The sequence below is a fragment of the Anolis sagrei genome, chromosome 1 (genome assembly GCF_037176765.1).
Source record: "Anolis sagrei isolate rAnoSag1 chromosome 1, rAnoSag1.mat, whole genome shotgun sequence".
NCBI lineage: Eukaryota > Metazoa > Chordata > Lepidosauria > Squamata > Dactyloidae > Anolis > Anolis sagrei.
In genome coordinates, this window is record NC_090021.1 from 105,096,320 (window position 1) to 105,124,134 (window position 27,815).

General features: G+C 43.1%; 1 protein-coding gene across 1 annotated transcript; it reads left to right on the forward strand.

Annotated features, from left to right (window-relative positions):
- Window positions 1-16,096: 16,096 nt before the first annotated feature.
- SRSF12 (serine and arginine rich splicing factor 12) lies at window positions 16,097-27,462 on the forward strand. Its single transcript, XM_060753017.2, has 5 exons — window positions 16,097-16,258; window positions 21,487-21,591; window positions 23,630-23,733; window positions 23,956-24,097; window positions 25,770-27,462. Exons 1-5 carry the CDS (start codon window positions 16,194-16,196, stop codon window positions 26,062-26,064), a joined length of 711 nt encoding a protein of 236 aa, XP_060609000.1. The 5' UTR covers window positions 16,097-16,193; the 3' UTR covers window positions 26,065-27,462.
- Window positions 27,463-27,815: the final 353 nt, after the last annotated feature.

The following is a 27,815-nucleotide window of genomic DNA, read 5'->3' on the forward strand; positions in this document are numbered from 1 at the left end:
TGCACCACCGGGGGCTCCCCGGTGCTTATATAACTTGTTGACATTAATCAATTATTAATACATAGAAAAACATCTTAATCATCTTGATAATCATCTGGAAACTCTGAAGTCAGTGTATTTAGGTCATATTCCATTATCCCCTATGACCTTATGCTGGTCAGTAGTTCTGACGTGTCCCAGATTAAGTAATTCATTCTTCATATTTCTAAAATATTAAGTTGTATGTACTTCTATGTAGTTTCTATTGTAATCACATCAAGACGCCAGGTGGCGTTCCAATATGACACCTAACCTAACCTTAATTGGGTAGGTCCTAGGGCAGGATATTTATTGCATGTTATTGCCTTTTACCTATGCCATCTCCTTATTTATTGGTACTGATGCTGTCTAAAGTACAGAGGACTTGGTTCTCTAATCTGATAATAACCAACTTTATCTTATTCAGTGAAAGGTTGACCAGGAAGTAATCATAGAGGTAAAATCAGGTTACAGTGTAGGGTCCCTGGATTTTGGGTTTCATTCTGTTTTAGGAAATCTTTAGGGGTTGCTGCCTCACTCCCGCTGTTAGCCCCAGCTTCTGCCAACCTAGCAATTAGAAAACATGCAAATGTGAGTTGATCAAAACTTTGACAGGAAGGTAACAGCACTCCATGCAATCATGTTAGTACATGACTTTGGAGGTATCCGAAAACATGCAAATATAAATAGATCAATAGGCACGGCTTCTGCAGGAAGGTAACAGAGCTCCATGCAGTCATGCCAGCCACATGACATTGAAGGTATCTGAAAACATGCAGATGTGAGTAGATCAATAGGTACTGCTTCTGTGGGAAGGTAATGGTGCTCCATGCAGTCATGTTGGATACCTGACCTTGGAGGCATCTACAGACAATGCCAGCTCTTCTGCTTAGAAATGGAGATGAGCACCACTCCCTAGAGTGACTAGACTTAATGTTAAGGGGAACTAGCAATCTGCAATACTTGGGCACAAGCTTAAAATACCTCTGGGCTATACAAGGAATCAGGATTATATAGCTTTAACAACCTCTTGTAGAAAACATTGGACAATAGTGTAGTCATTTTGTTTTTATTTCAAGACTTGAAGATAAACAAGCAGTAAACACATCAGGCAAACAAGATATAATTCTTTCAACTGCTTATCTCACAAGCACAAAACATATTTTTATCAAAGGTATTGCAGCATCTGTATTTTTGTGCTAGTGGGTGTTGGAGGTTCTGTAACTTTCCATTGGTCTACAAGAACCGCCATCTGCTGAGGTCGTAAGTGCTGAGAGATCAAGTTTAATACAGGCTTCCCAAGTCTCATTAAGTATTTAGTGTGCATGGCTTAATCTGTTCATGGCAAAACGCTTTTGGTGTGTGTTTAAAATAGAAACATCCTGTTCCTAAGGATGTTTTCAGCCTGCTGCTGTGGAAGAAAGGATAAATGGAAGATCAGCAGCTGTGGACTGAAGCTGGGCAATTGCAGTGTAGTAAATGGCTACTCAAATGTTGCACCAAAAATTTTAACTAGAGATTTTAAACCAATAGGCATTGCATTTTCACATTTCCTCATTTTTGTGGCCTATTCTTATTCATAGATTGACAAGGCCACATTCGGAACATAATCCTCTTTGTCCAATGACCCCTTCTGTCTTTGGGGGTTCTTGAATGTGGTGTCCCCTAAGTTGTTGTTGTTCATTCGTTCAGTCATTTCAGACTCTTCGTTACCTAATGGACCAGCCCACATCAGAGCTTCCTGTCAGCCGTCACCACCCCCAGCTCCTTCAAGGTCAATCCCATTCATCCATCTTGTCCTAGGTCAGCACCTCTTCCTTTTTCCTTCAATTTTTCCCAGCATGATTGTCTTCTCTAAGCTTTCCTTTCTTCTCATGATGTGGCCAAAGTACTTCATCTTTGCCTCTAATATCCTTCCCTCCAATGAGCAGTCGGGCTTTATTCCCTGAAGTATGGACTGGTTGGATCTTCTCGCTGTCCAAGGCACTCTCAGCACTTTCCTCCAGCACCACAGTTCAAAAGCATCTATCTTCCTTCGCTCAGCCTTCCCTCCCTATGTCCAGCTCTCACATCCGTAGGTGACTATGGGGAATACCATTGCTTTAACTATGTGGATCTTCGCTGCCAGTGTGATGTCTCTACTCTTCACTATTTTATTGAGATTGGTATCCCCATACCACCAAGAACTTGCCACAATTCATTATGATATTTGGCATAATTTCTTCCTTGTCTCTTAACAAGTATTTTTGTAATATCTCTTTATTTTTACACTGTTGAAGCACTTGAGTTCAGGCATCTATAACTGAGGATTTATTAAAATTTATAGAAATAGATCTGGATTCAAAGTATCTTCTGTTTCTTTTAAACATTGCCATAAAAAAGAGATATCTTCTGGAAAAAAGTGTGGTGTGGCTTTAGTCAAAGGCTTTAGAATAGTCAATAATAGTCAATAAAACAATAGTCAATAAATCAATAAAACAGAATTAGATGTTTTGCTGAAACTCCCTGCCTTCTCCATTATCCAGCAGATATTGGCAATTTGGTCTCTCATTCCTCTGCCTTTTCTGAACCCAGCTTGTATATCTGACAATTCTCTCTCCATGTATTGCTGGAATCTTCCTTGCAGGATCTTGAGCATTACCTTTCTGGCATGAGAAATAAGGGCTACTGTATGGAAGTTTGAGCAGTCATTAGCATTTCCCTTTTTTGGTATGGGGATATAAGTTGATTTTTTCCAGTCTGGTGGCCATTCTTGTGTTTTCCATATTTGCTGGCATATAGCATGCATCACCTTGACAGCATCATCTTTCAAGATTTTAAACAGTTCAGCTGGGATCCCGTCGTCTCCTGCTGCCTTGTTGTTAGCAATGCTTCTTAAGGCCCATTCAACCTCACTCCTCAGGATGTCTGGTTTTAATTCATTCACCACACCGTCAAAGCTATCCTCAATATTATTAACCTTCCTATACAGATCTTCTGTATAGTTTCGCCACCTTCTCTTGATTTCTTCAGTTTCTGTTAGGTCCCTGCCAACTTTGTTTCTTATTATGCCAATTTTTGCCTGAAATTTACCTCCAATGTTTCTAATTTTCTGGAACAGGTTTCTTGTCCTTCCTATTCTGTTGTCTTCTTCCACTTCCATGCATTGCTTTTTTTAAAATAGTTCCTTATCTCTTCTGGCTAACCTCTGGAATTGTGCATTTAATTGAGCATATCTTTGCTTATCACTGTTTACTTTTGCTTTCCTCCTTTCTTGTGCTACTTGCAGTGTCTCAGCAGACAACCATTTTGCCTTCTTGGTTTCCTTTTTCTTTGGAATGTATTTTGTTGCCGCCTCCTGAACAATGTTGCAGACTTCTGTCCATAGTTTTTCTGGGACTCTATTTACTAAATCTGATTTCAGTGTTGACCACCTGGTGAAGTCCGTGTATAGAGCCGTCTTTTAGATTGTTGGAAGAGAGTGTTTGTTATACACAGTGAGTTTTCCTGGCAAAATTCTATCGGCCTGTGGCCCGCTTCATTTTGTTGTCCCAGACCATGCTTGCTTGTGATCCCAGTTGTCATTTGACTTTCCACCTTGGCATTCCAGTCTCCTGTAATGAAAATAATGTCTCTTTTTGGTGTATTAACCAGTAGGTGCTGCAGATCCTCATAGAACAGATCTACTTCTACTTCTTCAGCAGCTGTGGTTGGGGCGTATATTTGGATCACTGTAATGTTAAAAGGCTTTCCTTGCACTTGAATTGAGATCATTCTGTCATTTATTGGGTTGTATCCAAGCACTGCTTTAGCGACTTTCTTATTAATTATGATGGCTACTCCATTTCTTCGGTGTTCCTCTTGTCCGCAGTAGTAGATCTGGGGGTCATCTGATGTGGTGGCCCATTATGGTCAATTTCAGTTTGCTGACCCCCAGAATGTCTATCTTTAGTCTTGACATCTCACCAATCACAACATCCAGTTTGCCCTGGCTCATATATCTTACATTCCAGGTTCCTATGGTGTGTTGAGCATCAGATTTGTCGTTCACCTCCAGCACCATTGGCCGCTAGCCTTCCTTTCGGCTTTGAGCTAGCTGCATCATCACATCTGGGGCTAGTTGAACTTATTCTCTGCTCCTCCCAAGTAGCATTTTGGCCATCTTCCGACCTGGGAGTCCCATCTTCCAATGGCATACTGACATATCTCTGGTTGTACTGGTCCATTTAGTTTTCTTGGCAAGAATACTGGGCTGGTTTGCCATTGCCTTTCCCAGGGATCGTGCTTGGTCTGACCTCTCTGCCACGACTGTCCCGTCTTGGGTGGCCCTTCATGGTTTCACTTGTGACATCATTGAGGTGCTCAAGCTCCAGCACCATGCCCCTAAGTATGCCCTCCTACATCAATTACAGTTAATTTCCTGTCTCTTTAACCTGGGAGTTTAGGTTATCATGAATATTCCATGCCTTCACTGAAGCTTGATTATTGGTTAAGAAGACTTATTCAACTAGAGCAAGTGGCAGGCACTATGTACGTGCTTCCTGTTACTTTCTTAGCATTATTTGGATTCACAACACAAAGTAGCGGGCCTAAATCCAGTTTTTAGTTCCAGCTAAAGTTATAATAACAAATAATAAACTTTATTTATATCCTACCTCCATCTCCAATATAGGGACTCAGGGTAACTTAAAAGGCACTGCAAGTCCAGTATAAACATCAACAGTACATGAATATAAAACAACATCACATAGAAGTACATTGAATCAATCAAACTTACATGTGTTTACCACCTTCCCACTGGTTGGGTGATTCTACCATGGTTGGAAATTTCAAGTGTATTTACATCATACTGTTGGGTAGGACTAAAATCGGCGCTGAACCAGTGCTGGGGCTTGGTAGATCTTTTGGCCAAAGTTATTGTTTGTGTTCTGCTCAGTTTCAGAGTCCATTCCAGTTCTGTGGTTCACTTGGGAAATACAATCATGTTTCTATTTCAGTCTTCTAGGCCACATAATCAATTAAGGTTCAAGTTCCGTCTGAATGCTTACTATGAGTCACACAAGGAAGACCAACCTCATAGTCTGAACCTTTTAACTATCAAGAGCTGGTGAAGCTTAGTTTCCTGCCAAAACAGATTCAGTATTAACAGATGTGCTTTTTATCTCAAGAGAGAAAGACAGTATTAGATGATTGCCCTCCCCTGGACACTTTCCAGCTTGTCAATATCGCTTTTGAACTGTGGTACCCAGATTTTGACACAGTATTCCAGGTGAAGTCTGACCAAAGCAGAAAAGAGAGGCACCACGACGTTCCTCAATCTAGATACTATACTCCTTTTGATGCAGCTCAAAATCCTACTGGCTTCTTAAGCTGCTGCACCACACTGTTGGCTCATGTTCAACTTGTTGTCCACAAAGACTCCAAGATCTTTTTCAAGATGTACGTATTAATATTTTACACTCAACAATGTAGAATTTTATAGTATGCAAGAAAATATTTCCCAAAGTACAACTGAATTTGTACTGTATTACCTTTATCCAATACCAAAATCTATAAATAATGGATTACACTAAAACTTGTATACTCAAACTGGAACATCTCCTAATATGTGTGATATAATTTTAGCAGCTGAATCACACAAATCGCACTGTTAGGAGAGGGTACACTGAAAATGTGATATTTTATATATCTTAATAATTAGGAAAACACATTAATTACAGATTATTTTAGCCCAATTAAACATTATAAAACTGTGCTTTTAGCTTTAGAGTTTGAAAAGAGCACTAGCTCACACCCACTAATAAGGTTCATACTCTAATAGCAGTAGAAACCAAGAGAGGAAGGATTATATCACGCTCTTTTTATCATGCAGAACAGGCATGGGCAAACTTTGGCCCTCCAGGTGTTTTGGACTTCAACTCCCACAATTCCTAACAGCCATAGGCTGTTAGTAATGTAAAGTAATAAGAGAACAATGGTTGTCTTGATAACCTAAGAGAGGATAGTGGGTTGTTGTGAATTTATGGGCTGTATAGCCAATCCAGAAGCATTCTCTCCTGACGTTTTGCCTACATCTATGGCAGATATCATCAGAGGTTGTGAGGCTCTTAGGAATTGTGGGAGTTGAAGTCCAAAACACCCAGAGTGCCAATGTTTGCCCATGTCTGATGTAGAATAACAGCAGAACAACCTCCAGAGTCCAGCAGAAGGCTTGAGAAAAACAAAAATAGAAATTTTAGCAATGAGAAAGACAAACTTTTAATAGACTAATTAAAATCAGAGAAACATATCTTTATAAAGCAAACATTCTGAACATAGTAGAGTGCTTTAATATTGAATAATTAATTCAAGCAGCAAAAACACTTTATAAGGCTATAGCTATACATAGTCCACAGGTGAAAAATATTGTAGTTCTGATTGAGGACGGAAATAAACCTGGGGCCTTGGGGGACTATTCACATTCAGTTCCTGAGGTTATTTCTCAGAACTCCATTTTCAGATTGGACAGGGTCTTGACTGAATGTAACCTCAGCCACAACTAACAGCTAAGGTTCCTTCTTTATTTATTGGTTTATTAGCATGTTTAAATGTCTTACAGATCTCAGATCTCCCACACTGACTTCTCTTTTATGTCTCTAATAGGTTGTGAGCCTGAGAGCAATGACCTGTTCTGTTGTTCTTTTACATATAAATCACCATGTGCAGTGATAGTGCTATATGAATACATACATGATTATAATTAATGGTAACCTAATTTGTGTTCTGTTCTGGCCACCTAACTTCAGGTGTTTGTACATGCCTTCTAGTTGCTTGTTGACTTATGACAACCCTATGGATTTTATAGGGTTTTCTCAGGCAGGGGATACAGTGGGCCTTAGTGCCCTCTGCAGAGCTCTCCAATTATAATTTATGTATGTGTCCATATTTTTTATAAGGAGTTGGTTTAATTTTTGGTTTGCTAATAAAACTGGGGTTTGGTTCCAGGATCCCCATTGATACCAAAATCTATGGATGCTCAAGTGTCATAACATAAAATGGCATACAAAAATTGTGCCCCTTTTAAAATTCCAAAATCAAAATTTATTTAGGGGTATTTATTTATTTGAAATACTAAGAGAAATTGGAGCAGCTCCCTCACTCCTCTCTTTCAATAAAGAATTAAAAACCTATTTTTGTTCATTGGCTTATGGAGAGGAGGATCAATAGCTACCACTGAGTCCACCTTGGTGGACAAAGCTGACGAGTATTTTAATTCCAAAGAGCCATATTTTCACACCGTAATACAGATTTTAACCGTGAAATTGTAATGTCTATGATGCAGCCGGACTGACCGATTGATATGTTTTAGCCAAAATTGTTTTAATTTTATGTTTAAATGTTTGCAATTTATTAGTGTATATAGCATTGAATGTTTGCCATTTTGGTTTATGGAAGCAGCCCTGAGTCCCTTTAAGGAGAAAGGGCGGGGTAAAAATAAAGTTGTTTATTTGTTTATTTCAAGCTGTGGATAGTTGTAACCGGTGACAAAGAAGCTGTGGATACATAGGGTCGACTGTATTCAGAAGTGTTATTGCCAGTTCCTTCCTTTGAAATACTGGCTACAGCATTTCCTATGCAATAACAATCTCCCATCCAAGTCCTAACCATAGCTGACCCTGTTCAGTTTCCAAAATAAGACTGGAATTGGTATATTTAGGATATTTAGGCCTGCATTCAACTCAAGTTGAAAACAAGGCAGTGCACTTGGTGAAGGAGATGGCATAGATATTAATAACAACATGAAGATGAAAACATGAATGAAATGATGACAAATTAAAAATAAAATGAATAAAATGACAATGCTAATATGATGAACAGTGACTACATTTTTAAAGATTGAATAAACAGTTATGATGATGATATATGATCTGCAGAGAAACCAGAGAATGAAAAAGTAGGCGAAATGAATTGCTGATATTGCAGTCAATTGGTAAGGAGGTCTAGCCAATAAAATTTTGTCTAATCTAAATTCTTATATCAGTGTTAATATTTAATGTGCTGTATTGCATTTTAATAGTGTCAAATTTTAATATGCATGATCTAATTATTTTACATAATATTTTTATATTATTTCACTTGTATATCATATACCATATATTTATACAATCTGGAACAGTCAATTACCCTTCAAATTTTAAGTTTGGACTTTGTTGTGGGGAAATCAAGTTATTTCCTGGGTGGAGATAGACTGATTGTTGGAGTTGATATCGAGCTCTTTTTGGGGGTTCTCCCAGCGAGGGGGATCCCTAAGGACCGCGAATGGGGTCCTGACCTTGGTGAGCTGCCAGCGGATGCCAATCCAAAGCGCAAAATATTAAGCCCACCAGAGGCTGAAGAGGTATCCAGCGACCGAAGCGTTTATTTCTGCGATTCAGCTGAAAAGGATGCGTTACAGGGATATTTCCACCATAAGCATAACATTACAGTGATTTTCAGGCATATTTATACAGGTAAAACAAAGAAAACCCGGTTTGAATCTCCCGCCCGCCTTCTGTCAGTTTCCTCTGTCCTGATTGGCCGGCTCCGGAACAGCTGGGAGGAGGCTTGGCCGCTGGTCCCGCCTTTCCTCCAATCGCCGGCCGCTGTCGCCTCCAGGGGGCCAATCAGAGCCCTCGGAGCGCCTCTGAAGATTGTCCAATCAGCGGCCAGGAGGCGGGATGTAGTTTGACAGCGCAGATGGGCGGAACGCCCGGGAGGCGTCCGCCAGCTGATTGATAACCTTTTGTCCATGCACGGCAGGGTGGCAGACGGGGGAAACAAGGGATTTCCTGAGTTCTGATAGCAGATGTGTATAGGCATAAAGAAAGGGCTATGGGTGGTATTTGGATCTCAACCTCGTGGACAAAGGGGATCCTTAGTCACAAAGGAGCGTACACAAATACCATGATTGACTTAATCAGTCCGTTTTCCTGGGTTTCGGTTGACAAAATCCTTAGCCTGTTTGTCTGACTCTGAAAACAAGCTTTAGGATAATGCCAACCCTGTTCCATGCAATATGTCAATATGAATGGGGTTTTCAAAGGAGATTGGATTTCCTTTGCAGTGGCCTCAGGTCACATCCTTTCTTAGTAGGGCAAAGTTCAGGGGGGAAAAATAGGGAGAAAAGGGCAAAGGGTACATCTCATTGATTTCATATTTTTCATATCATATACATTCTTCATACATTTTCATATAAGGATCCCCATCCTACCCCATCCCAGCAAAGTTTATTAGAGGCAGTAATAATTGATAAAAGCAATTCATCAGAGTTCTTGAGGTATGATCTTCTTGGCAAGGGCGCATGTAGGCTAGAGGTTTTTTTTTGAGTCCAAAAGTGTGGCTGAAAACAGTCCGGGATGTGGAGCAGAAAGTCAATAGGAGAGGGCGAGCAAGAGAGTTCAGACAAAGGGAAAGGGAGGGGGCTTCCGGGTTGCGATCTGTGAAGCAGTGTCCTTTGGGAAACTACATTTCCCTGATCAGGGGCCAGGGTCCAGTACACAAGCCAGAGAATTCACAGAGAGGAAACAGGAACCCAGTTATGTGTGCTGGGTCAGGAAGCAGCAGAATCCATTGTCCGGCCCTTGGTGAACTACAAATACTTGGGGGGGAAGATGCTCTGCATCAAATCCTCCCTTCGAGGCTGGGAAATGGTCACACTCATTTCCTCAAGCCTCGACAATCCCCCCAAGCACCCAGGGCCTCTTTCTAGACTGATTAGATTGTATTCTGTTGATTATTTTGGGGCCCAACTCAAGCAACAACAGCAGGACCCAGCGGGGTGGGAGAGACCAGTGGCAGAGTGTTCTTTGGGTTGGAAAGAAAAAAAAACTGAAGTAAGAAGGTGAAGACGGTGGAGGCAGGGGATGATGGAGTCTGTGATGGCAGTCAGCATGGAGCACTCAGGGGTCCCGAGTGAGTTCCCAATGGAGAAGGATGGCACATGGTGGAATTCTCCCATCTGGCAGTGGTCCTCAGGCCTCCTGGGGGCGCTGGCTCCTCCCTTGGCGCTTGGGGGAGGGAGAAGATGGGGCACAGCCTTGCTACTCCTTCTGGCGTGGCGCCTCCTGGTGACCGCAGACAGGTCCGGCTCTCCATCATTACAGAGACTCAGGGGTAATGTCTAGTGGGGACGTCAGTGGTCTCCTTTGGGCCACTCCTCTGCACAGCTTCTGGAACGGGCAGGGCCTCCTTCCTTCATGGCAGTTGCTGTGGGATCCTGGTTGCTCCTCCTGCGATGGCATTCCCCCCTGGGGGCTCAGATCAGCCTCTAGGAGGGGCTGTCTCTTCTGGGCGGCATGGGGTCTGTTCCTGCTCTCTGTGGGATCCTCCTGTGCCATCTGGGTTCCACACAGGAAAGTCCACAGACCTCCCATTGTTCACCTCACCCAGGTAGTTGTCCTCAGCGGCAGGAGTGGATTATGGGTCCCACAGTTCGATCTGGGCCTCTTCACTGTGCAGAGGGGACCCCTGGACCTTGACGCCCCTCTCATATTTAAGGCAGTTAATGGGATAATTTAGACATACACATACATGCGCTCAGGGAAAGGGGAGGGAGGAAGGGCCAGGAAGGAAAAAAGCATCCGAGGGACTGCGTGTGTGAGAGAGAGACTTAACCATAGATGTGGGTGAAATGTCAGGAGGGAATGCTTCTGGAACATCCCTTCCTTAGGTTTTAGGAGAAGGAGGTAAGAGGGAGCAGCAGGATTTCTCTGGGGGATAGAGGAAAACAAAATTCACAGAATGCTGGCTTCTTAGAAGATGGGAGGGGAGGGAGAAGAGAGAGAGAGAGAGAGAGAGAGAGAGAGAGAGAAACCCAGCAAACTTTATTTGGCAAAAGGAAACAGGAGCAGGAAAAAGGCCCCCCCCCCACACCTCCCTTTGTTTGCAAGAGGAGAGAGGGAGGAGGGGTTTGAAAGCAAAAAGGGGGAGTTGGAGAGTGAAGAGAAAACAAAGGAAAGGCAGGGACATTGGTGACTGCCCCTGAAAAATGGGTTTTGTAATTGCACAGAAGAGAAGGGGAGAGGAAGAGAGCTCTTGGGTCAGGGAAACCAGGCGAGAGAGAGAGAGAGAGAGAGAGACTTTTTGCAAGGCAGCTGAGTCACATCAGTGGCAGGGTCTCTCCTGGTGAGGGGAAACACTGTTTATTACAAATAAACAGGCACTGAAGATTCAGCTTTAGAAAGAAAGGGATGTAGTAGCTTGGTGAAGAAGGGAATGAGCAATGCCTCCCTTTTCCATCTGAAGGAAGGAAAAAGGTGGCACAGGAGAAAGCAGGAGAGGAGGAGAGCAAAGAATTTCCCTGATCATTTCCTCAAGGAGCAGAAAAAAAAGACAAACAGAGGGGCATATAAATGCAGACATATCATAAATAGGGAATAGGGAAATGGAGGGGTTGGGAAGGGAAGGAAGGAGTCAGGGAGATTGGGTAAAGGGAAATGGGAATGGGATGGTAGGGGAACAAGCAATTTTTCCAAGGAGAGGGAAAAAGGGTCTGGAGGGGGTTTCCTGGGGGTTGGGGCTTTGTTGCCTTCCCCTTGCATGGTAGGAGTTGGCCACAACTACCCCCCTTCCACCTCCCTCCGGCACATGGCAAAAAGCATGAGGCATGGGCGAGTTCGGTCCCTTAGCCCTCTCACAGCGATCCGACTGCCATGAGGGGCCACGAAACTCCACCCTCTGAGGGCCTGGAGGGCCACCTCTCCATGCGATTTTTACCCTACTGGCCTGCGTCGGCGACGCAACCCTGTCCCATTCCGCTAGTATTCTTCCTAAAGGTGTACCCGATGAGACAGACGTTTGATCCTGGAATGACATGCGCCCATCTCTCAATCTGCTAGCCCCACAAACCAGTGGCTAATCAGGGTGGCCCCCCCCCCAACCGCAAGGCATGCCAGAGCCTGAACGGTCCCCTAACAGGAGAGCTCGGGGCGATCAGCCCTTGGCAGCTAGGCAGTCCGAAAGGGAAGGGCTCCCTTTCCCACGTAGCTCCAGCCAAGTCCGCAAAAGCGAGCTGAATTGCTATTCCGGGCCTCAAACGTGGATGTTTGCTACCCCCCGCCAGGAATTTGTTACCGAGACCTAGAGGATCCCTCCCCAGTGGGCCAACTCCGAAGCTGGTTCGGAAAACCTAGAGTCCCCTCCCACCTGACGGCCAAGGCAGCCCGCGGTTGATTCTCTTACCCGTCCGGACGTTTTCTTCCCCCCTTTCCGCGTCGGTCGCTCCTCTTCCTGGAAGTCCTTAGATCAAGGCTTCCCTGGCGCTCCTTTGTGCTGAAACCCCAGGTCAGAGCTTGGGAGGAAGTGGCTGTGGGAGAATTTGTAGTTTTGTCAAGAAGGAGAGTCCAAATTGAGAGAGGCGCCTCTTTTCCCAAGCCGTTCCTCCTTTGCTGCTGGCCCAAAGAATCAGACCAAGGCGCCTGCTTGAAAATTTAGGCTATAATTTAGTCTGGAACCTCAAGCAGAGGCCCTTCGTGGTAAAGCCAAATGATATCGAGCTCTTTTTGGGGGTTCTCCCAGCGAGGGGGATCCCTAAGGACCGCGAATGGGGTCCTGACCTTGGTGAACTGCCAGCGGATGCCAATCCAAAGCGCAAAATATTAAGCCCACCAGAGGCTGAAGAGGTATCCAGCGACCGAAGCGTTTATTTCTGCGATTCAGCTGAAAAGGATGCGTTACAGGGATATTTCCACCATAAGCATAACATTACAGTGATTTTCAGGCATATTTATACAGGTAAAACAAAGAAAACCCGGTTTGAATCTCCCGCCCGCCTTCTGTCAGTTTCCTCTGTCCTGATTGGCCGGCTCCGGAACAGCTGGGAGGAGGCTTGGCCGCTGGTCCCGCCTTTCCTCCAATCGCCGGCCGCTGTCGCCTCCAGGGGGCCAATCAGAGCCCTCGGAGCGCCTCTGAAGATTGTCCAATCAGCGGCCAGGAGGCGGGATGTAGTTTGACAGCGCAGATGGGCGGAACGCCCGGGAGGCGTCCGCCAGCTGATTGATAACCTTTTGCACGGCACGGCAGGGTGGCAGACGGGGGAAACAAGGGATTTCCTGAGTTCTGATAGCAGATGTGTATAGGCATAAAGAAGGGGCTATGGGTGGTATTTGGATCTCAACCTCGTGGACAAAGGGGATCCTTAGTCACAAAGGAGCGTACACAAATACCATGATTGACTTAATCAGTCCGTTTTCCTGGGTTTCGGTTGACAAAATCCTTAGCCTGTTTGTCTGACTCTGAAAACAAGCTTTAGGATAATGCCAACCCTGTTCCATGCAATATGTCAATATGAATGGGGTTTTCAAAGGAGATTGGATTTCCTTTGCAGTGGCCTCAGGTCACATCCTTTCTTAGTAGGGCAAAGTTCAGGGGGGAAAAATAGGGAGAAAAGGGCAAAGGGTACATCTCATTGATTTCATATTTTTCATATCATATACATTCTTCATACATTTTCATATAAGGATCCCCATCCTACCCCATCCCAGCAAAGTTTATTAGAGGCAGTAATAATTGATAAAAGCAATTCATCAGAGTTCTTGAGGTATGATCTTCTTGGCAAGGGCGCATGTAGGCTAGAGGTTTTTTTTGAGTCCAAAAGTGTGACTGAAAACAGTCCGGGATGTGGAGCAGAAAGTCAATAGGAGAGGGCGAGCAAGAGAGTTCAGACAAAGGGAAAGGGAGGGGGCTTCCGGGTTGCGATCTGTGAAGCAGTGTCCTTTGGGAAACTACATTTCCCTGATCAGGGTCCAGGGTCCAGTGCACAAGCCAGAGAATTCACAGAGAGGAAACAGGAACCCAGTTATGTGTGCTGGGTCAGGAAGCAGCAGAATCCATTGTCCGGCCCTTGGTGAACTACAAATACTTGGGGGGGAAGATGCTCTGCATCAGAGTGACCTAGCATTTCTGTGTTCTCAAATAAAATGCTATGTCCAGGTTTATTTATTTATTTATTTATTATTTGAATTTATATGCCGCCACTCCCCTGGGGCTCGGAGCGGCTTACAAGAATAGCTAAAAATCTAACAAAATTTAAAAGCAATTTAAAACAATTTAAAAACAGCGATATCAAACATTAAAAGCCTATCGAAACAGGTATGTCTTACATCCCCTGCGGAAAGCTGGTAAGTCCCGCAAGGCACGGACTTCAGGTGGCAGAGTATTCCAGAGTGATGGTGCCACTGCTGTGAAGGCTCTGCGTCTGGTTGCTGTTAGACGCAAGGTCTTGACACTGGGGACTTCCAATAGATCTTGGTCCTCAGAATGGAGGGATCTCTGGGGTTGGTAGGGGGTGAGGCGGTCCCTCAGATACATCGGCCCCAGACCATGCAAGGCCTTAAAGGTGAGTACCATCACTTTGAAAGTGATCTGGTGCTCAATTGGTAACCAATGCAGCTGCAGTAAGATTGGTGTTATGTGGCATCTCATCGGAATTCCCGCAAGAAGCCGAGCAGCTGCATTTTGTACCAACTTGAGCTTCCGGATCACCGACAGAGGAAGGCCAATGTAGAGGGCGTTACAGTAGTCCAGCCTTGAGATGATCGTGGCCTGGATCACCGTAGCTAGGTCGTCCCTGGACAGGTAGGGGGCCAGCCGTCTAGCCTGCCGCAGATGAAAAAAGGCGGTTCTGCTAACGGTGGAGACCTGGGCCTCCATCATCAGCAGAGGGTCCAAAAGGACTCCCGGACTCTTTACCAATGATGACGGGCATAGCGCCTTGCCATCCAGGGTAGGCAGCTGGATGTCCCCACTGCCCGGTCGACCCAGCCATAGGATCTCCGTCTTTGCTGGATTCACCCTCAACCTGCTGGCACGCAGCCATCCAGTAACGGCCTCGAGGCACTGATGGAAACAATCGGGTACAGAGTCCGGTCGGCCTTCCATCTTCAGCACCAGCTGAGTGTCATCGGCATACTGATAACACTCAAGCCCAAAACCTCGAACCAGCTGAGCAAGTGGTCGCATATAGATGTTAAATAACAGAAGGGAGAGAATGGCCCCCTGGGGAACCTCACAAGATAGAGGGGGCCTCTCAGAGACCAGGCCTCCCCTCTCCACTCGCTGTCCACGGTTGTGAAGAAAGGAGGACAGCCAATTTAAAGCTGTCCCCCTGACTCCAGCAACAGCAAGGTTGGTTCATCAGGTGCTCTGCTATGGCTGACTTCTCTGGTTGAAGTAGTCTGCAGTGCCTTTCATGTTCCTTGAGTCACAGAAATGCTGGACCACTCTCACAACCACCATGTCAGACTACACAGAGAAGCCACTGAAATCCACAAGCATGTGGACAATTTCAACAGAAAGGAGGAAACCATGAAAATGAACAAAATTATTATTATTATTATTATTATTAACTTTATTTGTACCCCGCTAGCATCTCCCGAAGGACTCGATGCGGCTTACACAGGCCGAAGCCTCAAAACACAATACAATAAAAACATAACAACACAATAGCAAAATCTGGCTACCAGTATTAAAAAAAACTCTAAAATTAAAACAGCAAAACAGCAGGGAAAACAATCAGGGACATCTAATCACCTCTCAACAAAAGATTGCTCCAGGCACTTCCAGTCTATCAAATGCTAATCAAGTTGGTCAGTTGAAACATTCACACCTAGCTCCAGCAGACAAGAGTTCTTTGTCCCACCCTGGCCTTTCCACAGATACATAAACCCATGTTCCTAGTTCCAACAGACCTCACTACCTCCGAGGATGCTTGCCATAGATGCAGGCGAAACGTCAGGAAAGAATGCCTCTAGAACATGGCCATATAGCCCGAAAAAACTTACAACAACCCAGCCTACTGGCTGTTAGGAATCGTGGGAGTTGAAGTCCAAAATACCTGGAGGGAGGGCCCAAGTTTGCCCATGTCTGTTATATATGAACAACAGATATACTGCTACGTTTTACCAAGAGGCCTCCTCAAGAGGAAGGCCTCGCCTCATGGAAACAAAACAGTCCCAAAGCCTGGTTTTTGTTCAAGAGGGGAGCCAGTCCTGAAGAGAGGAGGGGCGGGCCTGTTAGTGGGCGGGAACGAGGCCAAGGGGGCCCCTCCCCCCTCCCTCTGCTTCCGCCGGGGCCCTTGTTCCCGCCCTTGACTGACGGCGCCTGGCTTCCTCCGCGCGCGACTAAGGCGGGCCTCGCTTCCGCCAACGCCTTCCTTCTCTGTCGAGACGAGCGCCGCCATCATGTCCCGCTACACGCGGCCCCCCAACACCTCGCTCTTCGTCAGGAACGTGGCCGACGCCACCAGGTGAGCAGCGAGAGGAGGAGGAGGAGAGGCCTGGGGAGAGACAAGGCCCTGAGAGAGGCCGGCCTCCCGCCTTCGGAGAGGGAGGGAGGGCCCGAGCAGGCGGGACCAGGCCCGAGGCGCCAAGGCCCTTTGTTGAGCTTCAGGGCGGCTTTTGGAGCAGGTTTCGTGAGGGCGAAAGGGGAGGAGAGGCCCAACATGGCGGCGTCGTGGGCCTCTTGTCCCTCTGCTGAAGCTGCCCCCAAAGGCCCACTCCGAAAAAGGGGCCTCTTTTCTGCTCCATCCGAAGGCCTTTGTCCCAGCGTCAGATCCTGGGATAAAGGGCAGTGTGGAAGGGCCCTCAGGCTTCATCTACTCTGCCATATAATCCAGTTTCGAGCACATAAATTGAATTCAGAAACTGGATTATACAGCAGTGTAGGCGGGGCCTTGCAGCCCCCTTGTACCTGCCTTTTGTGCCCTCTCCCCATTCCCCTCCTTCCTTCCCTTTTCCAATCCCACTGAGTTTGTCTTCTCTCCACCCTGAAGATCCCTGTGCGACTTTTCCTACTTCCACGGGTTAAATAGAGTTGGAAGAGACCTCGTGGGCCATCCAGTCCAACCCCCTGCTGAGAAGCAGGAAAATCGCCCTCAAAGCACCCCCAACAGATGGCCATCCAGCCTCTATTTAGAAGCCTCCACCACACTCCGGAGCAGAGAGTTCCACTGTTGAACAGCTCTCACAGTCAGGAAGTTCTTCCTCCTGTTCAATTGGAATCTCCTTGTAGTTTGGAGCCATTGTTCTGCGTCTTAGTCTCTAGAGCAGCAGAAAACAAGCTTGCTCCCTCCTCCCTATGATTTCCTCTCACATATTTATACTTATGCTGCAAAGTAGCCAGCCCTCCTTTTCAAAACGATTCCATATTTCTGACTGAAAAGAAGGAAAACGTAGCCTGTCCTCGTAGGAAGCTCTTTCTTCCCATACAAGCATTGTAGAGAGGCCCGAAGGAGGAAGCCCGGAGAGAGACCTGCCGTCCCGCCACCCGCCTTTTGGGAGGGCTCCGAGGAGCCTAGAACAGACGTGTTGTCTAAGGTTTTTGTGGCCGGCATCACTGGATCGCTGTGAGTTTTCCGGGCTGTATGGCCATGTTCCAGAAGGCTTTGAAGCTGCAAGGCCATTCAATGCTTATCAAGGTGTCCAGTTGCAACATTTACACTTGCCTCAAGCAGACAAGAGTTCATTTCCCCATTTTGGACATTCCACAGATACGTAAACCCCACTTGCCTAGTTTCCAACAGACCTCACATCCTCTGAGGATGCCTTCTATAGATGTGGATGAAACGCCAGGAGAGAATGCTTCTGGAACCTGGCCATACAGCCCAGTAAACTCACAGCAACCCAATGAATCCAGCCATGAAAGCCTTCTACAACACATTAAAGCAGATAATCTGACATCAGATCCCAGGATAAAGGGCAGTGTGGAAGAGCCCATAGACCTCCTTTACACTGCTATATAATCCAGTTTCAAGCATATAATCTGCATTCAGAAACTGGACTATACAGCAGCATAAATAGGGCCTTACTGGCCTTGCAACCCCTTGTCCCAGGTGTTTGTAGTCCTCCTCCCCGTCTCTCCCCCCCCCCTTCCTTGGCTTTTCTAATCCTACCTTTGGCTTTCTCACCCCTCTCCATCTTCCTGGCACCTTCCCTGCCACTTTAGTCTTCCATGGTTTTCCTAACTGCACTGGGTTCCCCTTCTCCCCACTCTGAACTTCCCCAAACAACACTTCCCACTTCCATGGCTTTCCTTTTCAAAACTATTGCATTTTTCCGACTGGAAAGCAGGAAAACGTAGTCTGTTTTCCCCGAGAGCACTTTCTTCCCATACAAGCACTAGAGAGAGGCTTGCCTTGCCGCCTTTTGGGGAGGGCCTGATGAGCCTAGAGCAGGCCTGAGGTATCAAGGCTTTCAGTTGGGTATCCAAGTTACCAATTACCCAGATTCTTTCATCTAATCGGCCCCAGAATGAACAGCCACAGACCCATACCTAATATTATTGTTGCCTGCCATAGCATTGCACTTAATTCCCGGGCCCCCTAGAATATTTGGGCTCGCACAAATCTTGGCCCGGCCTTTAAAAAATTTTAATTGCCTTGAACAGGCAGGATTACTTTTAATATATGTGTGTTATGGCGACAATTTTTATGCTTATATTTTGTTTCGTTGTTATGTTGTTTTTTACTTTGTATGTTTTGTGATGTTACCTGGGAACCGCTCTGAGTCTCCTGGGGGAGATTGAGCGGTATATAAATAAGGTTTTATTATTATTATTATTATTATTATTATTATCATTCAAGTGAGTTTTGTGGGGCAGAATGAGGGCCTCCGGATCAGGGAAATGGCTGCTGTGTGCTCTTCCGTACAACCATGTAACTCAGAATATCAAGGCAGAAAATCACGCAATATCTGCTTTGAACTAGGTTACCTGAGTCCACGCTGCCATATATTCAAGTTCATAGCAGAACATGTGGGATTTTATTCATCGCTGTGGAAGAGGCCTGTGTCTCTATGCATAATTTGAAGCTGCCACAAAGAGTCTATTTCATAGAAGGGTATCCTATTATTTTGTTTTCTGGTTCAGCCAGACATCTCTGAGGAGGTAAAATCTCCTGAGGAGGTAAAATAGAGTCATTTGCCTCCAGATAACCTTCGTCAGTTGTTTTTTCCCTATTCTAAGAGCATTGAGCCATTGCCTCCAAAACACAAAAGGAGGGAGAAGACCACCCTAAGTAGCACTTTTTAATTTTTTAAAAACTATTAAGTTTGCACATCATATACAATATTACAATGCAGCCACAAATCATTATTTACAATTATGCATTTTCCAGATCTCTTCCCTCTCAGCTCTCTAACTCAGACATGGTCAAACTTCAGGTGCTTTGGACTTCCAATTCACACAATTCCTAACAGCCCAAGGCCCCTTCCTTTTCACTTAAACAGCTGAGACGAAAAAGGAACGGGCCCGAGGCTTTTAGGAATTGTTGGAGTTGAAGTCCAAAACATTTGGAGAGCTGAAGTTTGCCCTGTCTGCTCTAACTAGTAAGTTATTCTATACTGCTCTCTGTCATCCTGTCACATATCCCTCACATGCATCTAGTATTGTGGCTCCCCGGCTGCTCCCATCTACCAGTATCTCTTTACTGTTCTTCTCAGCTGATCTTCTCTTACTGACTTTGCTACCCCTTCCTTTCCCAACTTTTCTATTCTACTCTTACCTGGCTTATCTTACCCCACCTTTGACTTTTTTAAGCCTCTTCATTTTTCTGATTTCTCTCCTGCTCATTTAATCCCTATGACTTTTCTACCTGCATCCTGAAGCTCTCTTCTCAACTTTCACAAGCAGCCCTCCTTTTCAAAACTCTTCAAGATTTTTTCTGACTGACTGGAAAGCAGCAGAACTCAGGCAGTAGCTGCGGGGGGTTCTTAACTGGATCCATTGAAAGGTGCCTTGGGGCCCAGAGGCATTGTAAGCGAGAGAAAGGCAAAAGTGGGATATCTGAAATCTGTTTCTTTTAGCTACGCTTTTAAATATGTGGGTATATATTTCAAAACTGAAAGGGTGTGGTATCTTGTTATCCCTCATACATCCCAATTCCAAAAAGAAGTAGACAGAAGAGCTATGAATACACCACAAAAGAGAGAAAAGGAGAACCGTTTTTACTTTTCTTTTAAAAATGGCCTCTGTTGTTTTTAACAGAAGACAGAAAGACCAGGTTTGTACATCACATCCTGTACAAAGGAAGCTGTAATGGTTTGTTCCTATTTGACACTTTACAATACATGTATATTGATTTTTAAAAATTGTTACTCTAGTTGCACATAATTCCCTATATGATAGAAGGAACAAAATACACTAAAAATAAATAATAATATACTTTATTTATATTCTGCCCTTCTCCTCTAGGGGACTCAACAGATAATAGCATTTATAGCAGACATAGGCAAACATTCAATGCTTTGCAGTCACATACAATGAGACAAACACATAAAAGGCAAAGGCTTCTCCTTTTTCATTTCCGACTTTTAGAGGCAGTACTCGGCTTTGTGTTCTTTTCCATTTTCATGCCAAGGAGCCTGCGTTATTACCTCCTGATTGTATCGCCAGCAAGCCTGCTTGGAGTTTCTTTTGTCTTTTCCCGCCAAAGTGGTATTTTTTTATCTACTCAAATTTGCATGTTTTTGAACTGCCAGGTTGACAAGAGCTAGGGCTAACAGCGGGAATTCACCCCATCCCACAGATTCGAACTGCTGACCTTCACAGGAAAGAAATACAGTGCTGGCCATGTAACAAAATACATTATCCACAAAACAGTAATACCTTTATTGGTCTGTCCAAATGCAGAACATACATCATGCAAGTTTCTAAAAGTCCATTGGCTTCTTAATCAGACAAAAGATGTCAAAAATCATACAGAAGAAGAAAATGTCCATGTTAGGGTCAGGGGCCATGGTAGCACAGCGAATTATTCCACTAGCTGCAGAGAACATGCTAACTGGAAGGTTGGTAGTTCGACGCCACGGGTCGGGGCAAGCTCCTGCTGTTAGCCCTAGCTTCTGCCAACCTAGCAGTTCAAAAACTTACAATATTTGTAGTTCAATAGGTTCCACCTCAACGGGACGGTAAAAGGCAGCCATGCCATCAATACATGACGAGCAGGTGTCTATGGACAATATCCTTGGCATAGAAATGGAACAAGAGCATCCCCCCACCATTGCCAGAGTTGAGCACCACCTCCAGACACCAGAGATGGGAGGGAAACCTTTGCCTTTGTTTGTGTATTTGAATATGTCATTGTTACTGTATAAAAGGCATTGAATGTTTACCTATATATGTGTATACTGTAATCTGCTCTGAGTCCCCTCAGGGAGATAGAACAGAATATAAAGTGTATTATGATTTCATAACAGATGTTATTTCTGTTGTAAATTACTTTGTTTGTAGGCATCTCAATAAGGGCAGAGGCGACTCATCTTTTTGAACACGTGTGAGAATAGTAAAATTTAAAACTTTATTTTGGGATCCAGGTTTTTCTTTGTCTTTTGTGAAGTCACCAGAAACTTTATTAGGCAGAGACCATTGAACATTAACTATTGGAACATAAGATAAGCTGAATCCTGCAGCTGTGTGTTATTTTAAAAGTTCCACAATACAGAAACAATAATGTTTTTGCCTTTATCTGAAATACTTCAGGCCTGAGGATTTGCGCCATGAATTTGGTCGGTATGGCCCCGTAGTAGACGTGTACGTTCCGCTTGACTTCTACACAAGACGCCCAAGAGGATTTGCTTATATACAATATCCTTTGTGTCACTGCATGTTTGTGAAGATGTCTTGTCTTGCTGCATCCTAATGGAATGTATTTATTTCTTTGTCTCAGAAAATGTAAAGCAGTCCCCAGTGGCTGGCAAGCACCCCAAAGTTTGAATGAACCTGGTTAGATAGAGTCCAAGCAGGCAAGCCAAAAGACACCTTAAAGTCCAAGCTTCGAGGAATAAAGAGGGAGGGTGGCAAAGATAAAAAGAAACCTGGAAGAGGGGAAGTCCTTTCTCAAAGAAAAGACAAAGCCACAACACCAAGTTAAGGCTTCGGCTTTCCGACATTTGCTCGAGTTCCAAAGTCAAAGCCAAGTCTGATTTGGTTGGTTCTCCGGCCCTTGTCAAGTCCATCTAGCAAGCCCTAAAGAGTAAAGGTCAAGATCAAGTGACGTGGAGGTAACTGCCAAAGTTTCCTTTTGTATCCTATCGCTCAAGCTCATCAATTTCAATCAAGAACCTGTTTGTTTGTAATTGTTCTTGTTTAAATATTTCTCAATTTAATTTAAAAGAACTGTATGTAAATAATTGTTCGTTATTTTATTTATTTTCCCTAACAGGTTAGATTTGAGTGGAATATTGAGAAATATCAGTCATTTAGTTCAGTGCTTCTCAAACTATCTGATGTGATGGCAGAGCTGTGGTCACTTTGCAGATATTTGAGAGCGCCGGGGAGCCGTTGTAGAAGAATAGTTTTTAGTGCTGGAGTCTGGGAAACTACAGTTTGATTCCTGGCTTCACCAGGAAACCCACTGGATGATCTTAGCCAAATCTCATTCTCATCCTCAGTGGAAAGTACTCTGTACAATCTTACTAAGAAATCCTGTGAAAGGGTCACCTGCAGCTGAAATCAAGATGGCCACGAACCAATATCATTTGTGGTTCATATTGTTATTTGTATTTTATTTGTTTAGTTTCCTGGAAACGTGCTGCAGATTGGCAGCTAACCGTTCAGGGAGTGACAACAGTCACAGACCAGCACTTTGAGCAGCACTGTTCTAGGTGGTGTAATGTAATATTTGTGACATTGATAACTACTTGTTTCAAATATTAAGAGTAAGGAAACAAAAAGTAGTATAAGTATAGACAATCTTTTCATTGTACTCAATAAATATTTTACCATGTAGTTATGACGTGATTATAGTAATATTAGTTATGAGGCCCAAATGTCAGTTACTCTATAAGTGTAGAGATCTAAAAGACATGGGAATTTCTTCCTTAATAAGGAACAACTCTGTGTGCTCATCTGCCTGCCACAGAACTAGAATGGAAAGCAGTGTCTGCAATAATTTCATATGTATGCTAATAGAGATTATATATTATTATTAGTAGTAATATTAGCATTAAAGTTAAATTGAGTCCCCTTCAGGTTGAGAAGAGTGGGATAGAAAAGCAGTAAATAAATAATAATTAATAAATTAAAAGTGTTTTATCACAGACTGATTTGGCATAACACAAAGCATTTTGAAGGAGACATAGCTTGGAGAAATATCTGTACTCATACTGAAACTTTCTTAGTCTCTTTGTGTAAAATGATAATGCTAAGATGGAGTTAAAGTAGTGGGACCCTTTTCATGATCTGGAGCTATGGTAAGTTTGAGTTTCCTGACTTTTGGAGGCAGATATAGTCTGGAACATGCAGCCCATACATTCAATTCCCTGGCATTTGAGTGTTGGGAATATGTCTTTATATCCTGTTGATTAGTTCATACCAGAGTAGAGGTGTTCAGCGAATTGTTGAACATTGGGTAAAGATAGAGATAAACCTCATTGACTGAATGGGTCTACTTTAATCAGGACTAACATGAAACTGGCCAATCTGTGTTTACTACCATAACCGCTACAGGAATACTGTTGTGCTCAAATGGCCATATAAAATGTAAAGTAACTGTAAGCTTTCACTTTGGAGTAGCATATCAGAACACCTTCTTTGATTTAGATAGTATGTGAATGATGTGGTCAATATTATATGATACCTTTTTGCTTTGTGCATGTTTAAAGCATCCTTAACAGACAATCATGTTTGAAGATGTTCGTGATGCAGAAGACGCTCTTTATAACCTGAATAGAAAGTGGGTATGTGGCCGGCAAATTGAAATACAATTTGCACAAGGTGATCGTAAAAGTAAGTGACTCTTCACTTACATATTCCACAAAATGTTTAAGAAAGCCACTCTTGTAATGTAAAATGAAAAGTAAAATGCAGAATAAATGTAAAATATATGCAAAGGATTATGTATAGCAGGTGGAGGGACATTTTGTAAATAAGTCAAATAAATGCATGTGTGCTGAAGATAGCAGAGACTATGATTTTCTTGCAATGTTCTAGTTCTGTTTTAAATTCTAGCACCAGGTCAGATGAAATCCAAAGAGCATCACCATGGTTCACCAATGGACTACCGAAGGTCAAGAAGCCGCAGCCGAAGAAGGACCCGAAGCAGAAGTTCCTCATGGGACTGGGGCAGGAGACACTCGGACAGTTTTAGAGAGTAAGTTTGCTGATTGCTTGGAGAGAATACAATAAAATATGCATAAAGTTGTTGTTTGTTTAGAGAATGTACTTTTGGGCATGCATCAGCTGATCTTATTGTGGAATCCACCCTTGGAAAATGTTTTTAAACAAAAAGAATTCTAACCAGCGAGAAGGAAAATGCATTAAAGAAGTAAAGTAAGCAAACTGCAGGCCATCTCCGAATTACAAATATCCAACGTACAAATGACACGTAGTTAAGAACTGAGACTTTTGGAAATGGGGGATGAGAGTATAACAAAGCAATGCTTGATGGAGCAATATAAGCAGAGAGGCTGGGCTCAATATTGGTTGGCTCTGCACCATCCGTATTTTGATGGGTTAACAACAACCCTATTGCAGTTGAACAAGAAGACGATTAGAGATAAAATCTTTGAGATGGATGCATCTGACAACTTGTGGGCTAGTAAACAGCAGGGCTTCACTGCTTGGTATCCCCTAATAAAGAGTAACCAATATTGCCTACAATATCTTCAAGATTTAATGCGTGTATTTACAGTCCTGCGCTTCCAGACAGTGGCATAAGGCTGGCTAGAGGGGAGATATAAAGGGATTCCGCATGCTCAAGGACTTTGTATTTGTGGGTCAAGGGAAAGAGAAGATTTAATACACTATCTGTTACATTGCTCTTTGTATAATGACCCCTGAAACAATCTCCTGGGAGCCCTTCTAGAGGAAAGGGCAGCATGGCAGTTATCTGTGACCTATTAGCAGATTATTCCAAAAATATAACATTAAAGGTAGCCACATTTGCTTTTGCAGCCCCAAAAATCCAAGTGTAAAGTCCACAGCGGAGGCTAGAAATGGAAATGGAAACAGTTCAGGGTAATACAAATCAGATATTGTTATTGTTATCATTCCTATGAGAATTGTCGCTGCTACTGTAATTTGAAAGAACTAGTTTATAGAATAAGTTTTAATGTTTATATTGGAAAGTGTATACTGTACTTTCCAAAGTTGTCCATTATTTGATATCATGGCCTATGGCTAGAACAATAAACAACTCATTCATTCATTTGACTCAGTTAAGAACGGGTGAGGCAACAGGAAGTGAGAGAAATCATCCCCTCGGAAGGGAAATCCACTCCTGAAAAAGTTCTCATGGGGGGGAAAGTGTCTCCACTGAAGCTTTCTTACCAATCCTTGTTTCCACAGCAAGCCACTTTCCAATATAAACATTAAAACTTATTCTATAAACTAGCTCTTTCAAATTACAGTAGCAGTGACAATTCCCATAGGCATGATAACAATAACAATTGTCATAGGGACAGAAAAAATATGTGAAATCTTATGAACAGGGCCACAGACAGCAAAACAAACACCACAGGGCTGTTTGCCCTTCCCTATGCAATCCAGAGATGGATGGACGGACGGACAGACAGACAGATATGGCTGGAGTTACACTTAAAATGTATCTATCCTGACTTGCATACAAATCCAACTTAAGAACAAACCTATAGAACCTATCTTGTTCATAACTTTGGGACTGCCTATATTTAGGTTATAGTATTATTTCCATTTATAAATAGCGAGACTGACAACCCTTATTTAATACTCTGGGTAATTGGCAGGTTAAGTCGTAGACAGTATTCTTACAGCCAATCTAAGTCTCACTCAATATCTCTTCCAAGGCATTCTGGCTCACCAAGAAGATCAATCACACCCCAAAGAAATTCGAGTCCCAGGAGAAGGTCGCGATCAAAGTCCAACCACAGGAGTTCAAAGTATGCTGAAAAATCACCATCCAGGTCCCATCGAAGGCGTTCCGGTTCAAGAACAAAGTCACGATCGCATCCAAAGCATTCAGGATCTCCAACTAGATCTCTGTCAAAATCTCCTCGGAAACATACTAATTCCAGTTCTCGTTCATACTCACGGAATTTTTATCAGAGAAATAGTAATCAGTCAGCATCTGAAGAAGATTAATGTCTCTGTTTCTTTTATGACAGTGTTTGTGAGCACAAATTAAAGAAAACAGAAATTTTCAGTTTTTTTAAATGAAAGGTAATTAATGTTGGCCTTGCTTCAATGTGTAAAACTCTTTAAATTTTGTAATACTTTTACAGAAGCATTGATTTAGTATAATCATCCTCTCCTTACTCTAAGAGCCTACTAGTACTTTAGTCCTAAGCCGCATCATCATACTTTGGCAGCATTCTGTGCAGTGATAGTTTTTTTCTGCTGCACTGGAATGGTTTATTTTAAAATCATACTGTCACCACTGTCTTGAAGCTGCCAAAACATAATGACATTACAACTGTGCACTGGCTAGAAGCCATATATAGATCTTTTTCTATTGGTGGGAAGAGTAATACAGCCTGTTTAATTCTCACGCAGGTTTTTAATTGTTGTAGTGTAATTATAGTACAAGCAAAGCTTTTTTAGAATCTGCTAGAGCTAGAACTGGGCCTTTCACTATGAGTTTTAATACTGGCAGTAATTGAATAAGGTTGCTGTGTTCCCTTATTATTTTTCTGGGTGTCCTTTCCTTTCTGTAATAAGTAGGATGTGGGTTGCGTGTATAGATTCCTAAATTTGGGCACAGGACCAGAGTTAGGATGGGGTGTATTTCAACTCAGTCTAAGCCTGGAGCAGAATGAAATGCAAATGAAGTGGGCACAATACCTTCTAATGCTTAATGTGGATTTAATGCTTTCAAATATTCCTTTTGTAACTAAAGAGAAACCTGCTTCCCTCAAAACAGAAAACAGTCTCAGTAGGCAAATAAGCTAGAATCATGTTTCTTCCTGTGCTCAGATACTGTTTCTAGTGAGTCTTTAAGACAAAGCTGAAGTCTGAATCAACATTAATGCCTGTAAGCAAATCTAATATGCATTGGACTTTTTTTGAAAGAGTTAATTGGTTATAAAAAGTCATTTTGTCTTAATGTGACACAAGTTTTTAAACCCATGTTTTTCATATATGTTGGAATGTTTTTGTGAAAACTCTTTAAATGCTTAATGTTATACGTAAAACTTACATTTTATTACATTTTCTCTTTTCAAGAATATTGTGAAAGCAGTGTAAAATACATTTTCTTCATGCATTTTTAAAATTCTGTATCCCTTGAACTAGTTTAACGAGCCTGAAAGCATTATTCGGTTATTTTAACTTGTGTAACAGAGGAAATTCTGAAAATGTTTTTTTAGTATATTACATTTGCATTGTGTACATTTGTGTTTAAATGTATGGTAGCTGCGATGTTTGCTACCTTGTAGAAGTCCTGCATAATCTTTCTGTGAAATATGTATTAGTAGTGCATACTCAACAATGTAGTATTTTTATTAAGCAAGAGAATATTTCATAAACTGCAACAGAATATGTCTTTGTGCTGTGTCAGAATTACTCAGTATCACACAAAAGATTATACTAAAACGTCCAAGCCAAATGTTAACACCATACTGGTGCATCTCCTGATATGTGCTATATAAATTTAGCAGCTGATATACACAGGTCACACTATAAGATGTAGGTATACTAAAATGTTTGTATATGTTTTGATCATGATTAGGGGACCTTAGAGCCAATTGAACTTTATAAAATTTGTGCTTAGCTTCAGGGTTTGAAACAGCAGTATGAATCAAAATAAAAGTTTATATCAAGCTCTGCTTTATCATGTAGAATGACAGCAAACCACTTTCAAAATACAGAAGAAAGCTTGAGAAAAGCAGAATAGA